This window comes from Geosmithia morbida (assembly GCF_012550715.1).
Source record: "Geosmithia morbida isolate 1262 chromosome Unknown scaffold_9, whole genome shotgun sequence".
Classification (NCBI taxonomy): domain Eukaryota; kingdom Fungi; phylum Ascomycota; class Sordariomycetes; order Hypocreales; family Bionectriaceae; genus Geosmithia; species Geosmithia morbida.
In genome coordinates, this window is record NW_023336196.1 from 829,918 (window position 1) to 851,059 (window position 21,142).

At 55.4% G+C, this 21,142-nt stretch overlaps 10 protein-coding genes across 10 annotated transcripts; 4 read left to right on the plus strand and 6 right to left on the minus strand.

Annotated features, from left to right (window-relative positions):
• Window positions 1-70: 70 nt before the first annotated feature.
• GMORB2_7772 (Cytochrome P450) lies at window positions 71-1,459 on the minus strand (the record flags this gene model as incomplete). The annotated part of the gene is made up of 1 exon (XM_035469737.1): window positions 71-1,459. The coding sequence occupies one exon, from the start codon at window positions 1,457-1,459 to the stop codon at window positions 71-73; it is 1,389 nt and encodes a 462-aa protein (XP_035320831.1).
• A 1,133-nt stretch (window positions 1,460-2,592) lies between these two features.
• On the plus strand, window positions 2,593-3,060 carry GMORB2_7773 (dolichol-phosphate mannosyltransferase subunit 3; the record flags this gene model as incomplete). The annotated part of the gene is made up of 3 exons (XM_035469738.1): window positions 2,593-2,640; window positions 2,710-2,778; window positions 2,899-3,060. The coding sequence occupies 3 exons, from the start codon at window positions 2,593-2,595 to the stop codon at window positions 3,058-3,060; spliced, it is 279 nt and encodes a 92-aa protein (XP_035320832.1).
• A 311-nt stretch (window positions 3,061-3,371) lies between these two features.
• GMORB2_7774 (uncharacterized protein) lies at window positions 3,372-5,099 on the minus strand (the record flags this gene model as incomplete). The annotated part of the gene is made up of 2 exons (XM_035469739.1): window positions 3,372-3,496; window positions 3,572-5,099. The coding sequence occupies 2 exons, from the start codon at window positions 5,097-5,099 to the stop codon at window positions 3,372-3,374; spliced, it is 1,653 nt and encodes a 550-aa protein (XP_035320833.1).
• Window positions 5,100-6,199: 1,100 nt separating this feature from the next.
• On the plus strand, window positions 6,200-7,132 carry GMORB2_7775 (Oxidoreductase-like protein, N-terminal; the record flags this gene model as incomplete). Its single annotated transcript, XM_035469740.1, has 1 exon — window positions 6,200-7,132. One exon carries the CDS (start codon window positions 6,200-6,202, stop codon window positions 7,130-7,132), a length of 933 nt encoding a protein of 310 aa, XP_035320834.1.
• A 1,122-nt stretch (window positions 7,133-8,254) lies between these two features.
• Window positions 8,255-9,021, minus strand: GMORB2_7776 (uncharacterized protein; the record flags this gene model as incomplete). The annotated part of the gene is made up of 2 exons (XM_035469741.1): window positions 8,255-8,416; window positions 8,557-9,021. 2 exons carry the CDS (start codon window positions 9,019-9,021, stop codon window positions 8,255-8,257), a joined length of 627 nt encoding a protein of 208 aa, XP_035320835.1.
• A 1,225-nt stretch (window positions 9,022-10,246) lies between these two features.
• On the minus strand, window positions 10,247-10,756 carry GMORB2_7777 (uncharacterized protein; the record flags this gene model as incomplete). The annotated part of the gene is made up of 1 exon (XM_035469742.1): window positions 10,247-10,756. The coding sequence occupies one exon, from the start codon at window positions 10,754-10,756 to the stop codon at window positions 10,247-10,249; it is 510 nt and encodes a 169-aa protein (XP_035320836.1).
• An 859-nt stretch (window positions 10,757-11,615) lies between these two features.
• Window positions 11,616-12,709, minus strand: GMORB2_7778 (Mob1/phocein family; the record flags this gene model as incomplete). The annotated part of the gene is made up of 3 exons (XM_035469743.1): window positions 11,616-12,147; window positions 12,215-12,326; window positions 12,400-12,709. The coding sequence occupies 3 exons, from the start codon at window positions 12,707-12,709 to the stop codon at window positions 11,616-11,618; spliced, it is 954 nt and encodes a 317-aa protein (XP_035320837.1).
• Window positions 12,710-14,383: 1,674 nt separating this feature from the next.
• Window positions 14,384-15,538, plus strand: GMORB2_7779 (Activator of HSP90 ATPase; the record flags this gene model as incomplete). The annotated part of the gene is made up of 3 exons (XM_035469744.1): window positions 14,384-14,606; window positions 14,705-14,787; window positions 14,864-15,538. The coding sequence occupies 3 exons, from the start codon at window positions 14,384-14,386 to the stop codon at window positions 15,536-15,538; spliced, it is 981 nt and encodes a 326-aa protein (XP_035320838.1).
• Window positions 15,539-15,913: 375 nt separating this feature from the next.
• On the minus strand, window positions 15,914-17,344 carry GMORB2_7780 (palmitoyltransferase ZDHHC4; the record flags this gene model as incomplete). Its single annotated transcript, XM_035469745.1, has 3 exons — window positions 15,914-16,957; window positions 17,022-17,175; window positions 17,256-17,344. 3 exons carry the CDS (start codon window positions 17,342-17,344, stop codon window positions 15,914-15,916), a joined length of 1,287 nt encoding a protein of 428 aa, XP_035320839.1.
• Window positions 17,345-18,603: 1,259 nt separating this feature from the next.
• Window positions 18,604-21,086, plus strand: GMORB2_7781 (telomeric repeat-binding factor 2-interacting protein 1; the record flags this gene model as incomplete). The annotated part of the gene is made up of 4 exons (XM_035469746.1): window positions 18,604-18,705; window positions 18,768-19,094; window positions 19,155-19,351; window positions 19,604-21,086. The coding sequence occupies 4 exons, from the start codon at window positions 18,604-18,606 to the stop codon at window positions 21,084-21,086; spliced, it is 2,109 nt and encodes a 702-aa protein (XP_035320840.1).
• Between the last annotated feature and the right edge of the window lie 56 nt (window positions 21,087-21,142).

Consider the following 21,142-nt stretch of genomic DNA (forward strand, 5'->3'; position numbering starts at 1 on the left):
GAGAGAAAGAGGAGAATGATCGGATAAGCAGGAGAATATCTGGCTATCTTCCACCGTGACTACAAGCACCTCAACTCTTAACCCTGGCCTTGACTTCGAACCCGATAGGCCTCACATTAAACCACCCGTCCATTCCTTTCTTCTCCAGATCATACGATGGATCGACCAGTTCAAAGTCCACATGCCTGATCAGCATACCAAGGGTGACGGCATTCCACATCCAGGCGAAATGCTTCCCGATGCACTCCCTCTTGCCGTTCCCGTACCACCGGGACGCACCCTTGGGCAGCTTGTCAAATCGTGCGCCCATCATGCGCTCTGGCTTGAAGGCAAGCGGGTCTTCAAAGTAGGTCGGATCACGATTCACACCCGCCAGAACCAGGATGACCTTCTGGTCGTGGGCGATCTCGTACTTGCCCCCCGCAAGCTGGATGGGCGACGTGTCCCCCTCGTCTGGGACGGGCTCGAGGTTGAATCCCGGTGCAGGGTGGCCTAGACGGAGGGACTCGCGCACGATGCCCTCGAGGTACGCCAGCTGCGGGAGGTGTTCGGAGCTGAAGTCGGCGGTTCCGATGACCCGGTCCATCTCCTCACGTGCTTTAGCCACCACGTCAGGGTTCCTGATGAGGTAGTAGACCGCCGTGGCGAGCAGGCATGGGGCGGTGCTGCTGCCGATGGGCATGCTGACCATCTCGTCGATGACCTGCGAGTCCGTCAGGCCCACGCCCGTCTCCGGGTCCTTGTGGCCCATCAGGGCGGTCAGGACGTCGTCGCGGTCCGTCGGGTTCTGACGTCGGTGCTCGACCAGGTCGGCTGCGTAGCTGCGCATCGCTACCGTGGCGCGCTTGAACTTGTTTCCGTAGACGAGGTAGTTGACAAACCCGGGACGCGTGGGCCGCATGACGGCTTCGGACGTCAAGTTCTCTATGCCCTGAATCGCGGGGTGCATCGGGCCCTCTAGGCAGTTGAGCTTCTTCCCGTACAGGGTGAGCGTCGTGACCTCGAGGCTCAGCCTGTTCAGCTCGTCCACCAGCGTCATCCTGCTGCTGGCTCCGATGCGGTTCTTCTTCCACTTGCCGATCATCTCGGCCGCCGTGTCGCGCATTTCGGCGAAGTGACCTGTCATGGTCTGCGGCGACAGCTTGGGCGCAATGATGCGGTGCGCGATGCCCCAGCTGTCCTCGTGATGAAAGGCCGTGAAGAGCGCGTCGTGAACCGCGTACCGAATCTCGACGATAGGCCCTCCAACGTACTTGCGGAAGCGCTTCTCGTTGCATACCTCCCCAGCGAGATCTACCCCGGCCACAAAGACGATCGTCTTCCCGAGGATGTTAACCTTGAAGATTTCACCGTGCTGCTCGGCGAGGTTCTTCAGGGATTGCCATGTGTTGCTCGGCTTGATGTCGAAGAGATTGCCCAGTATGGGCAGCCCGCGAGGCTGGGGGATCGGTTCGGACATGATGGTGACGGTCTCTCTTCTTCTGGCTTTTTTCTTTTCTTTCTTGTGCCTGATGATGTGAATGTCGAGAGAAAGCTTTTCTGTTGATTACGACGACTAGGCTGTCCCCCCCCTCTTCTCTCCTTTTCATCCTTTTCATCTTCTCCCTTCACCCTTTCCGTGCGAAAGGGCGGCACGATAGCGCCGTTGCGGTACACGTCTTATGACACAAGTGGTCAGCTACTCGCCTCCCTGTTGGTCACTACCCGTCTCTCAGCGGACTGTTTCATAAGCCTCCTCTCCCCATCGTAGGACCCGCAAAGATGCGCATCTCATAACAGAATTGCCCGTCCCACGAGCCGTCTACTTGCCGCCCTCATATGCATCAGGCTCTTGAACCAAGCATACGGCGAGGATATAATACGGGCACGTCCCATTGGCGTTGAGCGTAAGGATGAGTTGAGACATGTGTGACTGAGCTGGGACAGACGACCTATAGGCAATCTTCCGTGTGGATGTCTCAGACCATATGGAGGCAGTGGCACATCTCGTAATGAGCCCGGTCTAGCACATTGTTCGAGTTCCGTAGATGGCTAGCCCCTTGTGGAAGGGAATCGGAATCCGCTCAACAACTCATCTGCGGCTGTAGGGAATGATTCTCTTATGCTGGCCGTGGCAAGGACCGATAGGGAGAGCTACGATAAACTTGGATAAGGAGGCCAATATGACTGGTCCTCGACAGGCTCTGACCAGACATGTGCGGCTCGCGACTCAACATTGAAAACGGGCGCCGACAGAGGCCGGCAACGTGCCTACCTGGGGGAACCTATCCGTGATCAAGAGCGTTTGGCCTCCATAGCTCCGTCATCGTGTAACATTAATCAGTCGGTCGAATACGAATGTCTGCTAAAATAATCATCAAGTTGAGAACAAGTTTGACCATCACATGGCGATGATGGTGATGGAAATGATGACATAATATACAACCCACATTAGTCATCCCCGAAATCAGTCCAACGCGAACCCCTGACGCGAGACACTCTCCAAGTCGGAAGCTCAGACTGACGACAGATAATACGCCGTCGAGAAGACCGGCCGCAATCGCAATCGCATATCACCCGAGGTAAACTACAACTTGCCCCGACCTGCCCATCATGACGCGCGCTCAGCAAACCATCTCCTTCGGCCTGTTGGTATCATCTGTACGTTTTGCTAACCCGGCCCCCCTCCTCTCTGGCCTGTTGTGCCTGCTAACCTGTCTTGCCCGTCAGCTCTACCTCGTCCTCTATCTAGAGCTTATCCCTCTACCACCTTTTGTCCAGCAACAGATTGTCCCTCTGGTATGCTTCACCCCCTCTTATCTTCTCTCTCCTTTGGTGAAAAAAGATATCTTTATATCATTTCATGAACCCCCCCCCCCCAAATAAAAAACCCTACTTTCTGACAAGAAAACAATACAGCTCCCCTTCTGGGCTCTCGTCTCGTTTGGTGCCCTTCTCCTCTTCCGTCTCGGATACGGCATCTTCACCTTCAACGACGTCCCCGAGGCGCACAAAGAGCTCATGGGAGAGATTGAGCTGGCCAAAAAGGACCTCCGTGCACGCGGAGTCGACGTCGACTAAACGTGATTTGATTCCATCGATAATGGGGGGGACGTATGGCCGGTCAGGGGGGAGGCATATTGCTATGACGTCCGTCTGACGAGGTATAATTAAACAAAGAGATAAAAAAAACTGCCAAGAAAAAAAAAACATAATCGATTCATTGCAATGCTGGTGATGGTGATATATGCTTGAAACGAAAATAAAAAGGGGGATTCGTTCGTTCGTTACTTCGCCCATGAAAACGCCGACGCTTAATCATAAGAAAAAAAATCCAAACTCCTCTTTGCGCGTGAATCCCAACCGGAGAAATGTCAACAAGCAGATATGGATCACTCGCCGACCAGAAGCGCAATCACCTTGCGAACAGCTACGCTGGGCTCCTCTCCCCCTTCCACTAGATTCTCAAACAGTGACGGCAGTCGTCCGAATGCTCCCCTGGTGTCGGCTCGATGCCCTAGCAGCACAGGAGAGAGAAAGAGTTAGCAAACAGTAGACCTAAACTTGGAAATGGACAAATCAAGATGCTCACATTTTCCCGGTACCCCTACCATAACAGCCACCTTACTCTGCGCTTCGCCCGTCCAGTCAAACGTGATGGTCCACGTCAGACGTAGGGAGGACGGGTCGGCCTGTCCATGGGCAGCGGGAATCTCCAGATCAAACGACTGATGGTCCATGAAGTGCAGCAGATCCTGTCTGCTGACGGGTCCTGTCGATGACGACTCAGCTGCGTTGCTCCCTTCTCTGTCAACGCTGTCACCGTCCCTAGTACGCTTCGCCGGCCGTCTAGCACGCACCGTACGCCCCAAATCGAGGAGGCGCTTAGTGGAGCGCGTGTCTTGGCGCAGCTGCGCCCAGAAGCGGGCACGCCGTTCCGCGACACGCAGCCACTCGGCCATGGCCCAGGCCACAATGCCTACGTTGCGCTGCATGCTGCGGTTGCAGTCGGTGCCGTTGCAGATCCTGTCGAGGAACGCGGCTAGTTCCGGTCGCGCGGCGGGCTCGAGGGCCGCCACGTCGAGTTTCTGGATGCTCATCTTGATGGCGTCGACCACCACGTCTACACGCGCGCTGAACAGACCGGGACAGTGGCGCGAGCGGAGCTGGATGGAGAAGAGCTGCCGGAGGGGCTGGTCACGTGCGCGGGGGAGAGTGGTGAGAGAGGGCGTTATGTCGAAGGGGGTGAAGAGCTGCAGGAAGGGGAGCTCCTCTTCGGCTGTCATGATGACGGGATGGTGCGACTTGATATCCGATATGTCGATGCCGTCTGTATCGGTGGGCACGGCCGACGTCGCTGTCGCCTTTCCGAATCCCACAATGGCCATGGGATCTAGCGCAGCCTTGGCAAGCAGACGGGAGGACTGCTGCGTCGGTTGAGAGGCGTCATCTCCGTCCGTCGACAGATGTCGCCTGATAATGTCGGCGACCTCGTCTTCGTCCGTGAGGCCCACCCGCCGCCCAGACGTCTGAATGGCACGTATACGCTCGTTCTGCCGCGTTGTCACGTCGAGGTCCCTCCGCAGCTGGGCCAGCTCTTGGCGCAGCGCGTCTCTCTCCCTCATTCTGACCGTGTCGGTGCTGCGGGCTGGCAGGCGACGCACGTTATCCGTCGTCTCGGCCAGGATCGCACCGCTCAGCCGACTGGGGGGCGGCTGTGCCTTGGATGGTGCCGCGCCCCCAAACAGTTTCCGCGGCGTGGCGTTGGTCTCCTCGGTGGGTTCCGGATCAGGTCCGGGGTACGACGGCGGTTGCTTAAGCGGCGATCCAGCCATTGTAGTACCGGGCCTGTTTCGCGATTTCCGCCGCGAGGGACTGCTGCTAGTGTGGATCCCGCGAGGCGGCGTAGACGAGACGGGATCGTTCGCAGATGGTGGCAGTTCCGGCTCCGGCGGAAGGGGGATGTTGACGCCCGTCCGTGGTGATCTCCGCAGCGTGCGGCCAGCAAAGGGGTTGAACTCGTCGTCGCCCTCGGGCGCCGGCGGGGGGAGTGGGCGCGGATTTTGCCTGGCGGGGGATGCAGGCAAGGGTGCAGACGGGCCCGCTGCAGAGGACTGCATTCCTGCTCGTGCGGTCGTCGTTGTTCGAGTGATAGTCTGTTGTTGTTGGCCCTCGTCGGCGTCACTCGCAGGGAGCTCGCGGACGGCAGCAGATGGACGGCGCGTGGGACTGGGCGGCTTAGGTGGCGATGCGGATCTTCGCCGCTCAAGTATCTCGGGGTTCCAACGCGACATGCTTGCTTTCGTAGGCGAGGCCCATGACGGGCGTTTCGATCTTGGTTGTCGCGGTGAAGTCGGTTCGAGGCTGCTCCTGTGGGTCGTCGCGTCTTGTCGGTCGTCGTTACTTGGCGAGGTGCGCCGTCGTTTTGGTGCAGACTCTTCCATGTCAAGTTCAGTACTATTCGTTTTGTGAAAGACCTAAAGTATTCGACATGTCTGCCAGCAGAGGAAGGAATTTACAGCCTGAGCCAGTATAAGTGACTATCGAAAAAAATAATAGATAATGATACGAGGCACGTTGGAGCTTGTAAGCCGCGTCGGAGATGGATGGATTGTGGGGGGGGGGGGAGACTAAGCCACTCAAAACGGTGGCGCACGCGTCAAAGAGGCTCGCGGAAACATTGAGCCAAACAGACAAGTGGGCCTCACCGCCTGCCTTGTTGGTCAACGCGTTTTGGCCGAAACGGCACCATATCGAGTAATGGTCCATGGAAGAGCCGCCAACAAAAGGTTGTACCTGTACGTAACGACATGATAAGTCGTATGACGTTGATGAAGCTTTGCTTTCATCGTGAGGCCGATCATATGTTGACTCTGCTCTTCAATCCAGTAGAGCTCATTCCATCTTTCCCTCTCTATCCTCCTTTATTCATTGAGCAGCCTGCCAAGCTGTCATGGTGGATTTCCCTCCCCGGATAATGTCACATGACCCATTACCAATCCAATGACGCGCCTTGTAAACCCTTTGCCGCTTATTTTTCCCGACGTCATCACTGAACCCTCGTATCTTCGTTTTACATGCTTATTTTCTTTTCCCTCTTCGGTGCGCCCAACCCATGCCGGAACCTTGCAGATACCAGACGACATCGTGACCGAATGTGTCTGTTATAATACGAACCTGTCTATACAACGCACAGACAAGATCCTCGTAGGACCGAGAAATGTCGCTCTCCCCTAGAGTGCTGGCCCCTCGGCTACGGCATCTCGGCCGTGCCGTCCCCGCCCGGCGATGTTTCATTGCGACACCCAGGCGAGACGACGACAAGAAGTGGCCGCAGCGCACGCCGATAGGCGAGTACTACGAAAGCATAGCAAACTACCCGATACCGTACGGGTCGACCAAGAAGCCCGAAGCGCCGACCAGCTCCACAGACCCCAAGGCTCTCTCGGTTGAAGGGAAGCCGGCTACCGACGAGAGGATAGATACACCAGCGCCCAAGACGGCCGCACCTGCAGATCATGCGCCGGCCAGACCGAAGCCGAAACGGAAGCTGCGCATATCGTCAAAGGCAAAGCTTTCCAGGCCCACAGCAGAAGTCGCCGACACCACGGGCGACAAGGCCTCCCCCAAGGCAGCAGCAGCAGCAGCACCGCCGCCGCCTACGCCAGAGCCCGAGCGCGAAAAGACGCCCGAGGAAAAAGCCCGTATAATCTTCGGAACGCGTCTCGCCGGCCCCGAAGACCGCGCAGCCCACTTCGCCACGCGCAAGAACCGGTCGACCACCATCGCCGGGGTCGTGGTACCGCCCGAGCCCGAGGAACCCGACAACTGCTGCATGAGCGGGTGCGTCAATTGCGTGTGGGAGATGTACCGCGAGGATATGGAGGAGTACCGGGCCGCCAAGTCCGAGGCGGACAGGCGCCTGGCGGCCCAGAAGCAGCAGGAGTCGGGCTCAATGGATGATGACGGCGGTGGCTCGGAGTCCAACTGGGCTGAGCCATCGCCTCAAGCGGTCGAAATTAACGGCAAAGCCAAGATATCCAACGACATGTGGGATGACGACCTATTCCACAATGTTCCCGTCGGTATCAGGGAGTTCATGAAGCAGGAGAAGAAGCTGAGGGAGAAGCACGAGAGGGAAGGTCGAGCATGATCTTCTCCGGGTACACTTATCCTTCTTTCACATATTTCATTTTAGCCACAAAAGCAGTGTTGTCCACAAGATAGAACCTAGACGGGAGGCATTAGAAAGACGGACAAGAATCCCAACCCTTACCTCCCCGGAGATTCACATACCATACTCATGCCACCAGAACGCCGTGCTTCTCCCCTCGCATAATGCAGTCTCAACTTGCCTATCACGTCGCGACACGGAGCAGCTTGGGTATCAACCCCACGCCTCCGCAGATGCAAGCTCACCTGAGTGCAGAAGTAACCGCAAGGCAGAGTCTTGCGAAACGCTTCACGGTCCAGCAAAACGATCCGATGGTACAGAGCCTCTTACGCGCGCGAAACGTGATAAATGCAGCATGTTCACATACGGCAGTGATGTCGTCAATCGTCCTCTATGAAACGTCATTCATCTCGCCCACAGCGAGGCCCTCGCAGGGAAAGTCTATCTAATGCAAGCGGAATCCCAAGATCTCTCCAGAGTTGCTAGCACGGTGTAGCAGACCGACGCGGGAGCGAAAGGGGCCTTGGCAGCCCTGGCAGCCCTAGCAGAAGTGAGGCGGTTCGGAGACAATGTTTGCCAGAGCTTGTTCTGTTCTTATTCACCATGTACTTTTTCCATTACGGCGCTGTACTCCTCCGCTCGTCGATTCTCATGCAAAGTGAACTTGGTATCCTTCTTCAGTATTCGACAGACGACGTCGGGGGGAGTTAGCCCTGCGTCGTTGATAATCATGTAAGGTATGTTGGTTGGCAAATCACTTGGGAGAAAGATGATCCGTCTGCTCGATTTCGTCCGAGGCTATGGCGTCGAGTGCGGCGGGGTCGTGCTCGAACATGGTTCCGCGGCATTTATGTGGACGTGGATACGGAAGGATGTACGGTTTACGTTGCTTTACGCTTTATTTATCGTCTATAGTAATATATATTGGAAGGGGGACAAAAGAAAAACTCTCGTTTAACGCTCTCGGCGGAGGAGGATCGGATGGCGGAGGGAACAGATAAAATGGGAAAGCAAGAAAAACGCAAGCGCCTGTGGACAAAGGGCTGATGCCGATCGCCCTTTTTTTTGTCCTGTCTCTCTTCTTCATTACCAGGCACTCTTTTACGCAGAGAGCTGCTTCCTGGCGTTCTCGTCATGCTCTTCAATGTCGATGGCCTCCCAGGGGTAGCAGATCCACTCGTCGCCGACGGTACGGGCGGCCATGTAGCGACCGGAGGAGAGCATGTCGTTGGGGAGGATGCCCTTCTTGGTCTTGTCCTTGTTCTGTAGGGGAGTTAGTCGATGAAGATGACGAGGGATAGATTGTAATAGATGGCAGGGATCGTTGATGAAGGTGCTTAGGGTGAGGGGAAATGAATGGTAGACCGTTATGATAGAGATGGCGGCAAAAAGAAAACTCTTACGTGAAGAACGAAGATGGAAAACTCGGTCTTGGGCTGATTGCCGCCGAGGCTGACACGCGCAGCCTCGACATCCTTCTCGAGCTCCTTGACGGCGTACTCGAGCGTGGTGCGGGTGTCGTCCACCTCGTCGACGATGAGGATGCGCTTCCCGACCAGGTTCTTAACCTCACCGAGGGCCGTGAGGTCGAGCCACTGGGTGCGGGTGACCTTTGTTCCGGGAGCCTCGACGTCCTTGTCGCCTGAGCCGTCGCCGAGAGTCTCGTAGAGCGAGAGTCCGATGGCCTGGATGGGGATGTTGGGGCTACCGGGCTTCTTGAGGAACGACCGGAGGATGCGGGCTGGAACGTAGCCACCCCCGCCAATGGCAATCATCAGCTGGGGCTGCCAGTCGGCAAGGATCTTCTCGGCTGACTCCTGGCACAGCTTGTGCACATCGTTGTACGTGACGTATAGTTTTTGGACCATGGTGGGCGATTTGCTTGTGTTTCGAGAGTATAGAGGGGGGTCGATGAGGATCAGAGGGGGGGTGTCGAATGCCGATGTCGTCGTTGATCACGGGGGAGGGGGGAAGGGTCTAAAGAGGATGGTAGAATAAGAATAACAAAGTGAGGGTGGTGATGATGGGGGGAAAGGTTTCGACTGTGCTTGGTGGTCGATTTTTTTTGTCTTCTTTTTTTTTTCTTTGCCCCTCCCCCTCCTTCCCTTTTGGTTTTGCCCCGCGATTTGTCGATCCTATTAAACTCTCAGAGCTACACGCTTACTTTTCTTTCCTTTCCCTCTCTTTTTTTTTTCTTCTCTTCTCTCGTTGCTTCCTCCCCTCCCCACTTGGTTCGTCTCTATTTTCATTCCGGCATTAGACCACATTCATTCTTCCAATGGTAGTGGGCCTTTGACGTGTGGTCCGATCCACATGGGCGGTTGAGACCGTCGGAAGTCGCCGATGGGACGCTGGACCACAGGAAACTGGATCATGCGTTGACTCAATTGGGACCACTGCCAAACGAGATCATAAGAAGCCGGAATCACGATGAAGTGGGGATGTGCTTGCTGTCTTTGATGCGCAGTCTGAACAGGCAACGACAATGGGTGTAGATAGGCCGGGACAGCACTGGGCTGGCCACGAGCCAACTTGGGTGGCATCGAAGTCGGCTCGATCAACATCCGACATGGGCTCCAATCATCACTCTTGATGGCAGCGGATGGGCTATTGTCAGAGGTGGTGGCGCAAATTCAGCTGCTGCACCGCTAGTTGGGTTGTGGGAGAGAGCATCCAGAAAATGGCCAAGTCCATCGGACCAGGTTTAGTATCGGGGTCGGTATGACGATGACATGGGCCGGACATCACCACGGTTTGAGCCGGGCATGGCCAACGGGGCCGGATAGGGTTCATAGTCGGGACCGAGCAAGGCTCCTCCTCGGGGCCTCAGGTAAACCTGGTCGCTCTTCGGTGAAACGTCCGTTTGGCAGCACCTAGAGTAGTATGTCAATATAAAGTTCGACAACAAGTAAACAAAAAAACAACAAACCTGACATGAGTGGTGATGAACTCTTTCTCCCAAGGAAAAAAAAAGAATGGAGAGAAATTGACACCCGCTGCATCCCTCCCTCATCAACAGTGTGGTATGAGTTGGAGAACGAGCCACATCCGATGAGGGATCGTCGTTTTCGTGTCTTGTTGATTCTTCCATGCTTAGAGGACGATATGTCCACGGTACATGACAGCCTGAACGGCCAGTTCGTGTATATCGCTGACATCTTCGTAGTCGTAATCCGCCTTGCGTTCGAGACCGTGGCAGTAGTGTTTGTAGCAGACCTTGAGCCAGGCGACCTTGATTTTGATGGCCGCCGACCTGAGGATGTTGGCGCAGTCACCATTTTGGGAGCTCGAGCCCAGGAGCTCGTCGGTCCTCCGCTTAACCTCCTCCTCGGCCCTAGTCTTGGCGTATCGCTCGCGGCAGCGGATGAGCCTGCGCGTTATGTCGACCATCATGTAGATATGTGATAGGGCGTCGGAGTTGCCGCTCACGCGCTCGCCAGGATCGCACTGGAAGGTGAGCATGGCCATGCCCTCGGTCACCATGTGGTATTGGCCCTTGACGACATGGATCACGTCCCCGACGGGGGCGTAGGGACCGGTGTTGGGGTTGAAGCGACCGAGGGGACCGATCAGGTTCTTTGGACTTCGAGCATTGATGCCCATTCGAGGGTATCTGAAGGATAAATGGATGTTTGCTGATGGCGTCGAGGGACAGACACGCCTCGGTTGCGGTTGCGTTTGAGCCATTGTCGATGTGTTTTCTTTCTTCATCGGGAAAGGGAAACCCACAAAAAGTACGATGAGTATATAATAAAGATGCGGATGAGAGATCAAGGTAGTTTATATGTCCTCTTATCTGATGATGGGCGTGCCATGTTGTTGTCGTTGTTGCTGATGGTTGACGGTCGGTGATGATGCGTGTGTCTTGCGGCACCAGGCTGACCAGGATGTTGGTAATCGGGTATGTAGAATGGATGGATGGGAACCGACTTCTTCGAGAGTCTCCCGAAATAAGGGGGTATAAGCAGGCGAAGGGTGAAAACTTTCCAGCATCGCACTTAGTAAACCGAACAAGCTTCCGGTCGCCAAAGGGAAGTTTCATCGTGAGATGCTTCATCGGCCAATGTGAATTCTGGTCATGGGAGCAGTTTGTTGCCATCGAGCCAACAGCCAGTAATATTGCACAATACAAGCCTCTTGGACGACGATGGAAGCTGCAGGAAGTAGCTCAGGATAGAATGTGGAAAGGTACAAGGCAGAGGAGGGTATGTTGAGAATAAGGAGTGATTGCAAGATTTGGATACTTGGGCACCTCCCCGAGCAAGGCAGAGGCACAGTTTTTGGGGTGGGGTCAATGTGTATGTATGACTTGTTTGATTCAACATTGTAATAGTAAAAAAAAAAAAAAAGACTTCGACGCAGGCGCATGCTAGTGATAGTAGATATATTCCCTTTTGTATGCAAGACGTGACGTAGTAGATGAGAATATGAGATGAAAACCCCGTTCTCTTCTTAGCAGCTCCTAGACAGGCGGGCTCAGGTCCATAATCTCTTGACCCTGGGCGAGGTCGGCGTAGCTGTAGGCCTTGGACTCGGGGGGTAGGGTGCCGTCGGCGGCCCAAAGATTGATGAGGGGCCTCATGGGCTCAATGTCCTCGGGAAGTAGCAGGTCGAGCTGGGTGGAGGTGAGGATGAAGTGGCTGAAGCAGCTGTTGAGCTGCTTCTCGAGGTTGAGGCGGTAGAAAGGTTCGAGGAAGTGATCCCAGTACAGGTGGGCGTAGACGCGAAACATCTGCAGGAAGATGGTGCGGCAGATGCCCACGAATTCGCGAGGGAAGCCGCTGCGACGGCCGATCCAGTCCTCCGAGTCTCCGTTGGTGGCCTCGGTGCCAGCCCCGGGCATGGGAGCGTTGGACACGGAGGCAGGGTCGGTCGGGAATATGGCGGTGTCGTCAATCTTGCCCGAGATCCACCGCTGCATCAGCGTCATGTACTCGTACGCGGGGAGCTCGATGGGCTCGTGGCGGCTGTTGAGCCACGTGTACGAGTGGTAGCTGGGGCTCCGGTCAGTCTCTCAGTCTCTCACTTTCTCCTCTCGGATCCATGCTGCCCACGACTCACCTTCCAGCAGACATCTTGGGACAGCCGGACCGGTTGCAGATGGTCGAGCCATCATCCTCCTTTTCAAGAACCACACGCACAAAGTTCCACAGGACACGATAGTGCTCGATAACTTGACGGGCACGGAATGTCAGCAAAATTTGTTCCCCGCTTCGGGAGTGAGGTTTCTTCTCTTGCCCGCTTACCCTGGTGACCTATCCACTCCCCCTGGTCGACGGTCTTGGGCCTCGTGCTGAGAGTCATAAAGTTGCCCTTGACAATGTGCTTGGCACAAGCACGGTTAAGCCAAGCAGGCAACGGCCGAGGCCACTCAGACACAGGCCCGTTGTAGATGAGAGGGGCTCCGGGACCGGCCGCAGTCGGCGTCACGGAAGGGGAAGGGCCTCCGGAGGACGAAGCTGCTGGCGCCTGTGAGGGACCCTCGGAGCCAGGGCCAGGGCTCCTGCCACCACTCCGACTAGACGAGCCGCGGAGACGGGCATTACTGTCATCCATTGCAAAAGAAGGATATTCTTAGAAAAAAATGGTTCGGATGATGAGATGTAGAAAGGGGCAATAAGAACCTACATGCCAGAAAAGAGGTTCGACATGATTCCTGCCGGGGAGGGGGGTGTCTGCTCTTTTTGAAAGCTGGTGAAGCTGTCAAAATGATAATCATATGGAGGGGTTGTCTGAGCTTCAGCGGTTGGGCGGTCAGTAAAAGTCGGCCGACTTTAGGGGGGGCCCTACGAGGCCTGGCGGCGGGGGGTAGGGGGGAAGGAAGCACCAGTGCGATAGAAGGCAGCTGGCAGGAGCAGGAGCCCCAAAGAATGGCTCAAACGGTAGCTGGCAGTTGAAGCTCTCCTGGAGGGGGACCAGTGAGGGGGAGGCATTAGGGGTCTAGGTCCCCACTGCACAATAGGCACTGCGCTGTATCAATACCCAGTACGGGGTATTCGCTCCCTACAATACGAGTAGGCGCTGGGGGATAACGAGACAGTGGCCACCTACAGGCTATGGCCCAGCTGGTCATGACGGCAGGGTGGTAATAATACTACCGCTCTTCACCGCCTGCTATTGTCGTCCAGAGAAGTTTTTCCCTCTGGCTGGTTTCCGTCCTTTTTTCCCCCCTTCTCTTCTTCATCTTCATCTTTACCCTGAACAACATCAATTTACGGTTTAAAATGTCCCTCACTAACTTGCACAGAGCCTCCATACATCGATATGATCATCCAGCCTATTCTCACGTGTCCTCGGACCACTGCATTGTCATGCAACGGGACGTCCTCGCCGCCGAGCATGCACTCGGTACCATACATTTTCTCCAACTCCCATCCGCGGTCAGCTCGTATCACGACGGTTCCAGGACCTGAAGAGGGTTGACCATAGGCCCGCGTTACTCTTCCGTGTACAAGTATACGAGATGCGTTAGGCTAGAGAAGCTGTCGTGGACGTGGACACGTGTGTGCCACCGAGTCTTGGGGGCCGGGACTGGAGGACCTACGCGCACAATCGACCGTTTTGAAATACAAACTGGCAATCAGGGAAATCCGGACAAGCAGTTTCGGTTCCATTATTGTGAAGAATCTCCAAGCAGCTTCCAGGCAAGCCAAGGACCTGAGCAGATAAAAGAAAAAGAGTGGTCGATGTTGTGTGCCCCGCTTTTCCCGGACCCGCGCCAACACAAAATTTCTAGAGGCTTCCGTCTAAACCACACGGACCTTTTAACACTGCTCGACCCCAAATACTGACCATTGCCCATTTATTCTTCCCTCGTCTTCCCTCTCTTCTCTCTTCAGTATCTCCCACCCTTCTCTATCCCCTCTGTTCTCGCAACTGCACTGCGTTCCTTGTCGACCCCTCTCCCAGCGGCATATCAGTTTGCTGTGTCTTCCTGTACTATTGGTAAGCCTTCAACTCTTCTCCTCTCCGCGCTGCCCGCATCCTCAATTGCAATCAGAATGATGAAACACCAGCTGGCACCAGTCATAGAGTGAACTTGTACTCCCTTCGATGATGACAGCATGCTGTGGCTCTAATAGCCATCCTGATTCTATTGCAACCTTCCTTTTTCTTTCCTTCACAGCTCATACGCACTTGGCCTTTGTTCTTGTCGCTAACCAGGCCCCCAGTTCTAGGAACATCACATCTGCCTCCCATTCCGACCGGCCACCCGCTCCTGTCGTCGCCATGGTCCTTCACAACCCCAACAACTGGCACTGGGTCAACAAGGATGTGTCCGAGTGGACACGTCAGTGGCTCAACGACAACCTGACCAAGATTGAAGCCAAGGAGGGCGACGTCGAGGTCAAGATCTCGTCTGTCCAGACCATGGATGGCGATGTCGACGTCAGCCAGCGCAAGGGCAAGGTCATCACAATCTTTGACGTGAAGCTCGTTCTCGAATATTCTGGTAATCCTTCTCCCGTGTCCAACCCCAGTGGGGGGTTATCGAATACCAATTCCACATGTAAAAGAAAAAAGACGGGCAACTAACGCCTATCATCGTAGGGTCTGCTCCCGATGCTGCTGATGTGTCGGGCACCATCACTGTTCCCGAGATTGCCCACGACACTGAGGAGGACGAGTATGTCGTATGTGCAACACCAAACTCTCGACGTAGACTGTTTGTTCCCCAATCTCGGCGCACTAACTCCGCTGTCTTTGTAGTTTGACATAGACCTCTTCTCCGAGTCCAAGGAGAAGCAGCCGGTCAAGGACCTCGCCAAGTCCAAGCTGGTGCCCCAGCTGCGCTCGGCCTTCCAGAAGATTGCCCCGACGCTGATAGAGACGCACGGCAAGGAGCTCCAGCACGCCGCGGACGCCGACCCATCCAGGAACTTCCCACCCGCGAAGACACMCCCGCAAAAGGGCAGCGAGACGGTCAGCCAGTCGACGTCCTCGTCGGCCCAGAAGACGGGCTCCATCGTCAACACCACGACGGTGACGGACCAGCAGGAGTTCCGCACCACGGCCGAGGAGGCCTACAAGACGTTTGTCGACCCGGCCCGCATCGCCGCCTTCACGCGCGCCCCACCCAAGCTGTTCGAGGGTGCCCACAAGGGCGGAAAGTTCGAGCTTTTTGACGGCAACGTGGCCGGCGAGTACGTCGAGCTCGACGAGCCCAAGCGTCTGGTGCAGAAGTGGCGCCTCAAGCAGTGGCCAGCCGGCCACTACTCCAGCCTCCGCATCGACTTTGACCAGAATGACGTCGACCATGTTACCGTGATGCGCGTCACCTGGGATGGCGTGCCCATCGGCCAGGAAGAGGTGACCAAGCGCAACTGGTCCGAGTACTACATCAGGAGCATCAAGCAGACGTTTGGCTTCGGCACGATTCTGTAGATGAGAGAATGGTTCCAAGAAAGAAAAGAATGAAGAGACACGAAAGAAAGTACACTCTCTATACGGGAAGAGGGAATATTAATATGCGTCTTGGTTTCAAAGGCCTAGAAGCGTGCTGATGTAAATTCATTTTCATAAGATGGCGAAAGGAGAAGAAAAACGAACATGACGATGACATGGTTCTGGAACATGCTGTTGCTAAGATGCAAACTTTGTGTGTAAACTTGCCATGGCAAAGATGAGAGGCCAGTGTATTGTATGTCCAAAGAATAATATCACATGCATTGCGTATAATACAGCTGAAAGAAGAATAAAAGAAAAAGAAAAAAAAAGGAAAGAAGGGGTGCCTATCGTATGAAGTGCTAGTGATGCCATCTATGGCGGATGAGCAACCAGCCTATTCCTCCTTTCACCAGCCCACGGTCCATTACTCCTATGTGACCTCTCCGCGTCGGACACATCCATCTTGCTACCAAAGGCATAATCCTTGATGAATATGTCCCTCAAATTATCCCAAAATCCAAGATCGTAGACATTCTCCACGTCGGCCAGGCTGCGTATAGGTTCCCAGGGGCCCTCCCCGGGAATGGTACCCTGGCCCTGTAGCGTATTGGGCGGGCGGCCATCGGTCGTAGTGACAAGTATATGATGAGGCTGAGCGGGCCAGCGCGACCACCCTGGGTCTCCGGGCACTGAGCGTCTCTGGTGCTGGGGCAGGGGCCGCGAGAAGGCGTACCCGTCGCGCACGTCCTCCTGGAAGTCGGACCACTTGAGCGACTCGTTGGTCGTGGTGCCGAGGTAGATGAGGTACAGGGTGTAGAGGAGAAGACCCCATATGAGCGGGGAGGTGAGCAGGGACAGGAGGGTGGCGGCCCCGAGGCCGGAGTAGGCGCGGATGGCGACGGCGAACAAGGCGCACCACCTGGTCCACGACAGCGTGGAGCTCAGCGGCCAGGCGGACCAGCCCGGGTGGTGGACACGTATGTCGGCCGAGAGGATGGACATACCCAGCAGACCGCCGTAGGCGGTGAGCACGGCCGTCGACAGCAGCAGCAGCACGAACCAGTGGTGGTTGCCGTACCCGACGCACCCGTTGATGAAGATGCAGTGGTGGTCCGCGCGGGCCACGCACCGCTTGCACAGGCTGCAGTGCTTGGACCGTGGTGGCTTCGGTAGGTCGCACGTCCGGCAGATGCGACCCGGATGGAATATGGCGTAGTCGTACGGGTACAGCGACATGTGATAGTCTACCGTCTCGCCCGTCACGTAGCCCGGGTCCGCCGCGCACGCGAGCCACAGGAACACGTACGGGAGCACCACGGCCACGCTGCTCGTCAGACGTGTCAACCCGCTCATGACCGGCCAGGCCGTCGGGAGATAGGCTAACTCTCCGCCTACGAGGATTGCCGCGAAGAAGATCTGATTGCGTGTCAGTATCTGTTCTTTTCCCGCGAGGGCGGTGAGGCGAGGGGAGGTGACATACCACCACTGTCGGGTGTCGGTCATATAGCATGTGACGTCCGAACCGCACTAGATGTCTCGAAAGCTTGCCTGATGTGAGTCTCTGGTCCAGGGCCAGCAGCCCGTTCGGTAGGTGAACCCATATGGCACGGTGCAGAGCGGAAATGGGTGTGTTTCTGTATACACGTCAGAGGGTTTTTTTTATTCGTCAACAACCCTGTTGTCCTCTTGCACGGTTCCTCTATCTGGAACTGACCTCAACGCAGGCAGTCGTCCAAAAAAGGTGACAAAGGTCATGAACGATATGAGCAGTATCACGCCCACGACCGTCCCTAGAGTCCCCATGGTTTCAAGAAGAAGTGAAAGCGTGACCTGATGGCAAGGACCGCCCGGCTGTGCCGCAAAGGATGTCGAAAAGGAAGAGACGATTTCATCTACGTCGGGACGGCGTGGGTGGCGGGAACCGTCAGGTGTAGAAAAGGGTGAACTAGATCCTCACCAACGGAGCATGGCGATATACGAAGAGAAAACCGGTGGGAGAAATATGTGCAAGCCGAAGAAGAAAAGAAATGGCAAAGCGGTCTCCCTCTAGGACAGGAATTTAAGGCGCGTGAGCCGCCTTACGTGGGAGCAGGCCAGTCTGATCACCAAGCTTGGGTGGATGATTCGGGGATATGCATTTACAGGGTGGGATATGATTGTTATATTATTACGTGCATAATGTATCGACCACAATATGGTAGTATATTAGATACAAGAATAGTACTAGCCTACCGAGTAGCCGACTTTCGTTATTCAACAACCAGACAATACGTGCTTTTTCCCACCAACCACTAGGAATTCAATGTAATACCACAATGCAACGATTATGTTGATAGGATTAGTGGGGAGAGACGCTAGCCTTTAGGGAGTTGATGGGGGCTAAGAAGAAGAATGTCCCAGGAAGGAAATCGCACCTGTCTGTAAATACAGTATTAACATAATTTGTCAAGTGCGGCATGTGTGAGATCTCAGATGGGACAGCTCCTTCCCCTTCGGGGCAAACATTGCTGTTTGTCCGTGCTGAAAACACTCTGCAGGTACACCCTCATTCTCCGCCTAGAAATATCTTGGATGGCGATTATATGAGCATTATCGGATGTTCTTTATTGTTGTGTGTATTTTATTTTACTTGGATTGTTATAGAGTGAGCGTCCATTCAGGAAGAAATCGGCTTATACTCACAATACTCGCTCGCACCGTACCCATGTTCATTGGCTGCGCATATATATAAATGGGTCATATGCCATTAGAGCCCAGATCCACGTGATATCGCGCCGAGCATCATCACGCGTCTCTAGACTCAACTCTTCGTCACCATCAACGGCATCATCCCTCTAGTGCACTTGATTTGATTCCGAATGGAATCGGCGCAAGCTGTAGCTTAGAAGCGCTTCCGGTATTTTCTTCCTGCTCTGCCTTTCCTTTTCTTTCCGACTTATGTCACTGACATTTTGCTTCACTAGCGATTGGCATTAGCGCTTGAGTCTCACGTCTCACGCGTACATGAACAGAAGCGGTACATATACACGTATACCGTCTCTCACTGCAGAGACATCGCCAAGATGAACAGCTCGGGTAATGATGTCCCGTCCATCTTCCAAGGAAAGAAGTTCTGGCTCTCAACGCTACTTCCCATGAAGGACCACTTCAAGGCGCTGGTCACGGTACTTCTGCCCTCTCTACTACTTTATCTGAGCTGAGAGCTGGGCTGACATCTATCGCGCAGAATAACGGCGGCAAGGTGGTCTATCTCGAAAAAGATGCCGATATCCTGATTGCCGATCCCATAAAGAAGAATAGGGCTCCAGCTGGGGCGTGCTCCTATAAGCTCATTGAGGATTCGGTCAAGAACGGCGCTCTCCAGCTTGAGGACAGATTCCTCATCGCCCCCAAGATTGGCGAGACGACGCCCCGTCAAGCCGGCTCGTCTATACCCACGAGGAAGCACCGTGTACCTTTCACCCCGCAGGATGATGCCATTCTCGCTAAATGGGTTCTCTCTCACCCCGATGCCCGTACAGGTAACATTTTATATCAAGAGTTAGAAACCATTGTATGCCCGCCTTGTCCTTCGCTGGGGTTGAACACACATCGCCGCTGACCTCTGATACAGAATTCACGACATACGTGGCAGTCGTGGAGGAACCGATGGGGGAAGGATCTGAGCAGACGGCCCATGACCCGACTCAAGGAAATTGCTAGCTCGGCCAAAGATCTACAAATTCCGGGTGCAGACAATGATCAGGAAGCCAGGATATCAGCTACGGGAGTCCGTGAGGAGACCGAGGCAAAGCCTGAACCGTCGCCGGGGTCACAGCAAACCCCCGTGCAGCAAGAAATACAGCGGGCTCGAACCCGAGCCAGAGCTCGGGCAGAGTACCAAGCACGAGCCCAAGAACAGCAAGGGCAAGGGCAAGGTCAATCCCAAGGTGAAGAAATAGCGCGTCAGGGCAAAGCCCCGGATCCGAACCAAACCTATGAGGAATTGCAAGAACATGAGGTTGAAATGCCGCGGGAGGCAACAGGGCAGGAGGTCGCAAGCAAACCAAAATCACCGACAAGAGCTCAGACAGGACAGGAACCCGAAGATGCACCAGGTCAAGACGAAGCGGTCCGTGATGAGGATGAAGAGGATAGATACCGCATTGCACTAGAGCAGTTCACCGCCGACATCAAGGCATTTTCTCAGCAGCGGGGAATCGACATTGAACTGAGGCCTGTCGTCGGTGGGCGGACCATTAAACTCTTTGACCTCGCTCGGGCCGCCGCCACATATCAGGATGAGTCGTCCGAGAACATTGACTGGGACCAAGTCGCTGCCGAACTGGGCTTTGGTGAGGGCCCGAGCGACGTAGCGATGCTTCTCGCTGTACACTACAAGAACAGCCTAGAGTCCTTTTTCGATGCCATGGCTCAGCATGACGACGATGACGATGATGACGACAAAGACAAAGACAACAACAATAACAACGGCAACGTCCCTCAGGCTGAAGAAGAGGAAGACGATGACGAAGACGCGTTTGAAACCGCCCCGCAAGGCTTAGTACGAGACAGCCCTGCTCTGACGTCGCCGGGCAGTAGAAAACGCACAGTCTACTCGGAGCCGCCGTCTACTCGCAACAGCAAGCGCAAGAGGCTGTCGGAGATCCCGTCGACACCCGACGACGCCCTGCGCGTCACGCTCAGGCAACAAAATACCCCCTCGGCCACGAAGCGCCAACTTTTCCCCAACGCCGAGGTCAAAGACAGCCAGGACGACACCCAGGCCACGCTGTCAGGCCCCGGCCGCACCCGGGTGGAAGTTCAGATCAGGACGCCGCGCCGCGCCACGCTAGACACACAGAAAACCTCTCTTGATGTGACGCCCTCGCAGCAGCTCATGGAAGAAGCCCAAGCCCTGACCAGCCCTGCCGTCCCATCTCCCGTCGCATTCCCCAACTCAAGTCCTGCACCGCAACGCCATCGCCTCCCAGACTCGAACAGTACGCCTCGTCCCAAGAAGGCCAAGCGCCGTACCCTCCCGGCGTCATTCCGCGCCTCAACACTGGAGCAGCCACAACGCTACAGCGACGACTCGGACAATCCCTTTGAAACCCCCGACATAATGGACCTTAGCAACACCGTTCCAAACCCCACCCATTCGAGGAGGCACACCCCCGATCTGCAGACGATACAGGGTTGGGTAGAACACTACCAGTCCCTAGGCTACAGCCACTCCGTCGTCGTCCAGGCCCTCGAGGCGACAACAATAACGCCAGGCGGTCCGGCGACCCACGCCATGGAGGCCCTCCGGTCGGGCCACCCCCTCCCCCCAAACCACGAGGGCGTGTGGACGGACCGGGATGACGCCTCGTTGCGCCAGGTCCTCGCGGCGGGCATCAGCGGCCCCCTCGATAGACGACCTGTAGACGACCACGATAGACGGTCTCTGCGCACCGCGTCAAAGGAGCTCTCCCGGTTGCAGTTCAAGCACGGCGGCAACGCCATCACTCTCAGGGCGCAGTTCCTCGAGGCAGTCGATAGACAAGATCTGGATCAGGAATGATGGACGTCTCCGGTATGGCTCTATCAATGTTGGAGTATATACTAGTAGTGTTATGG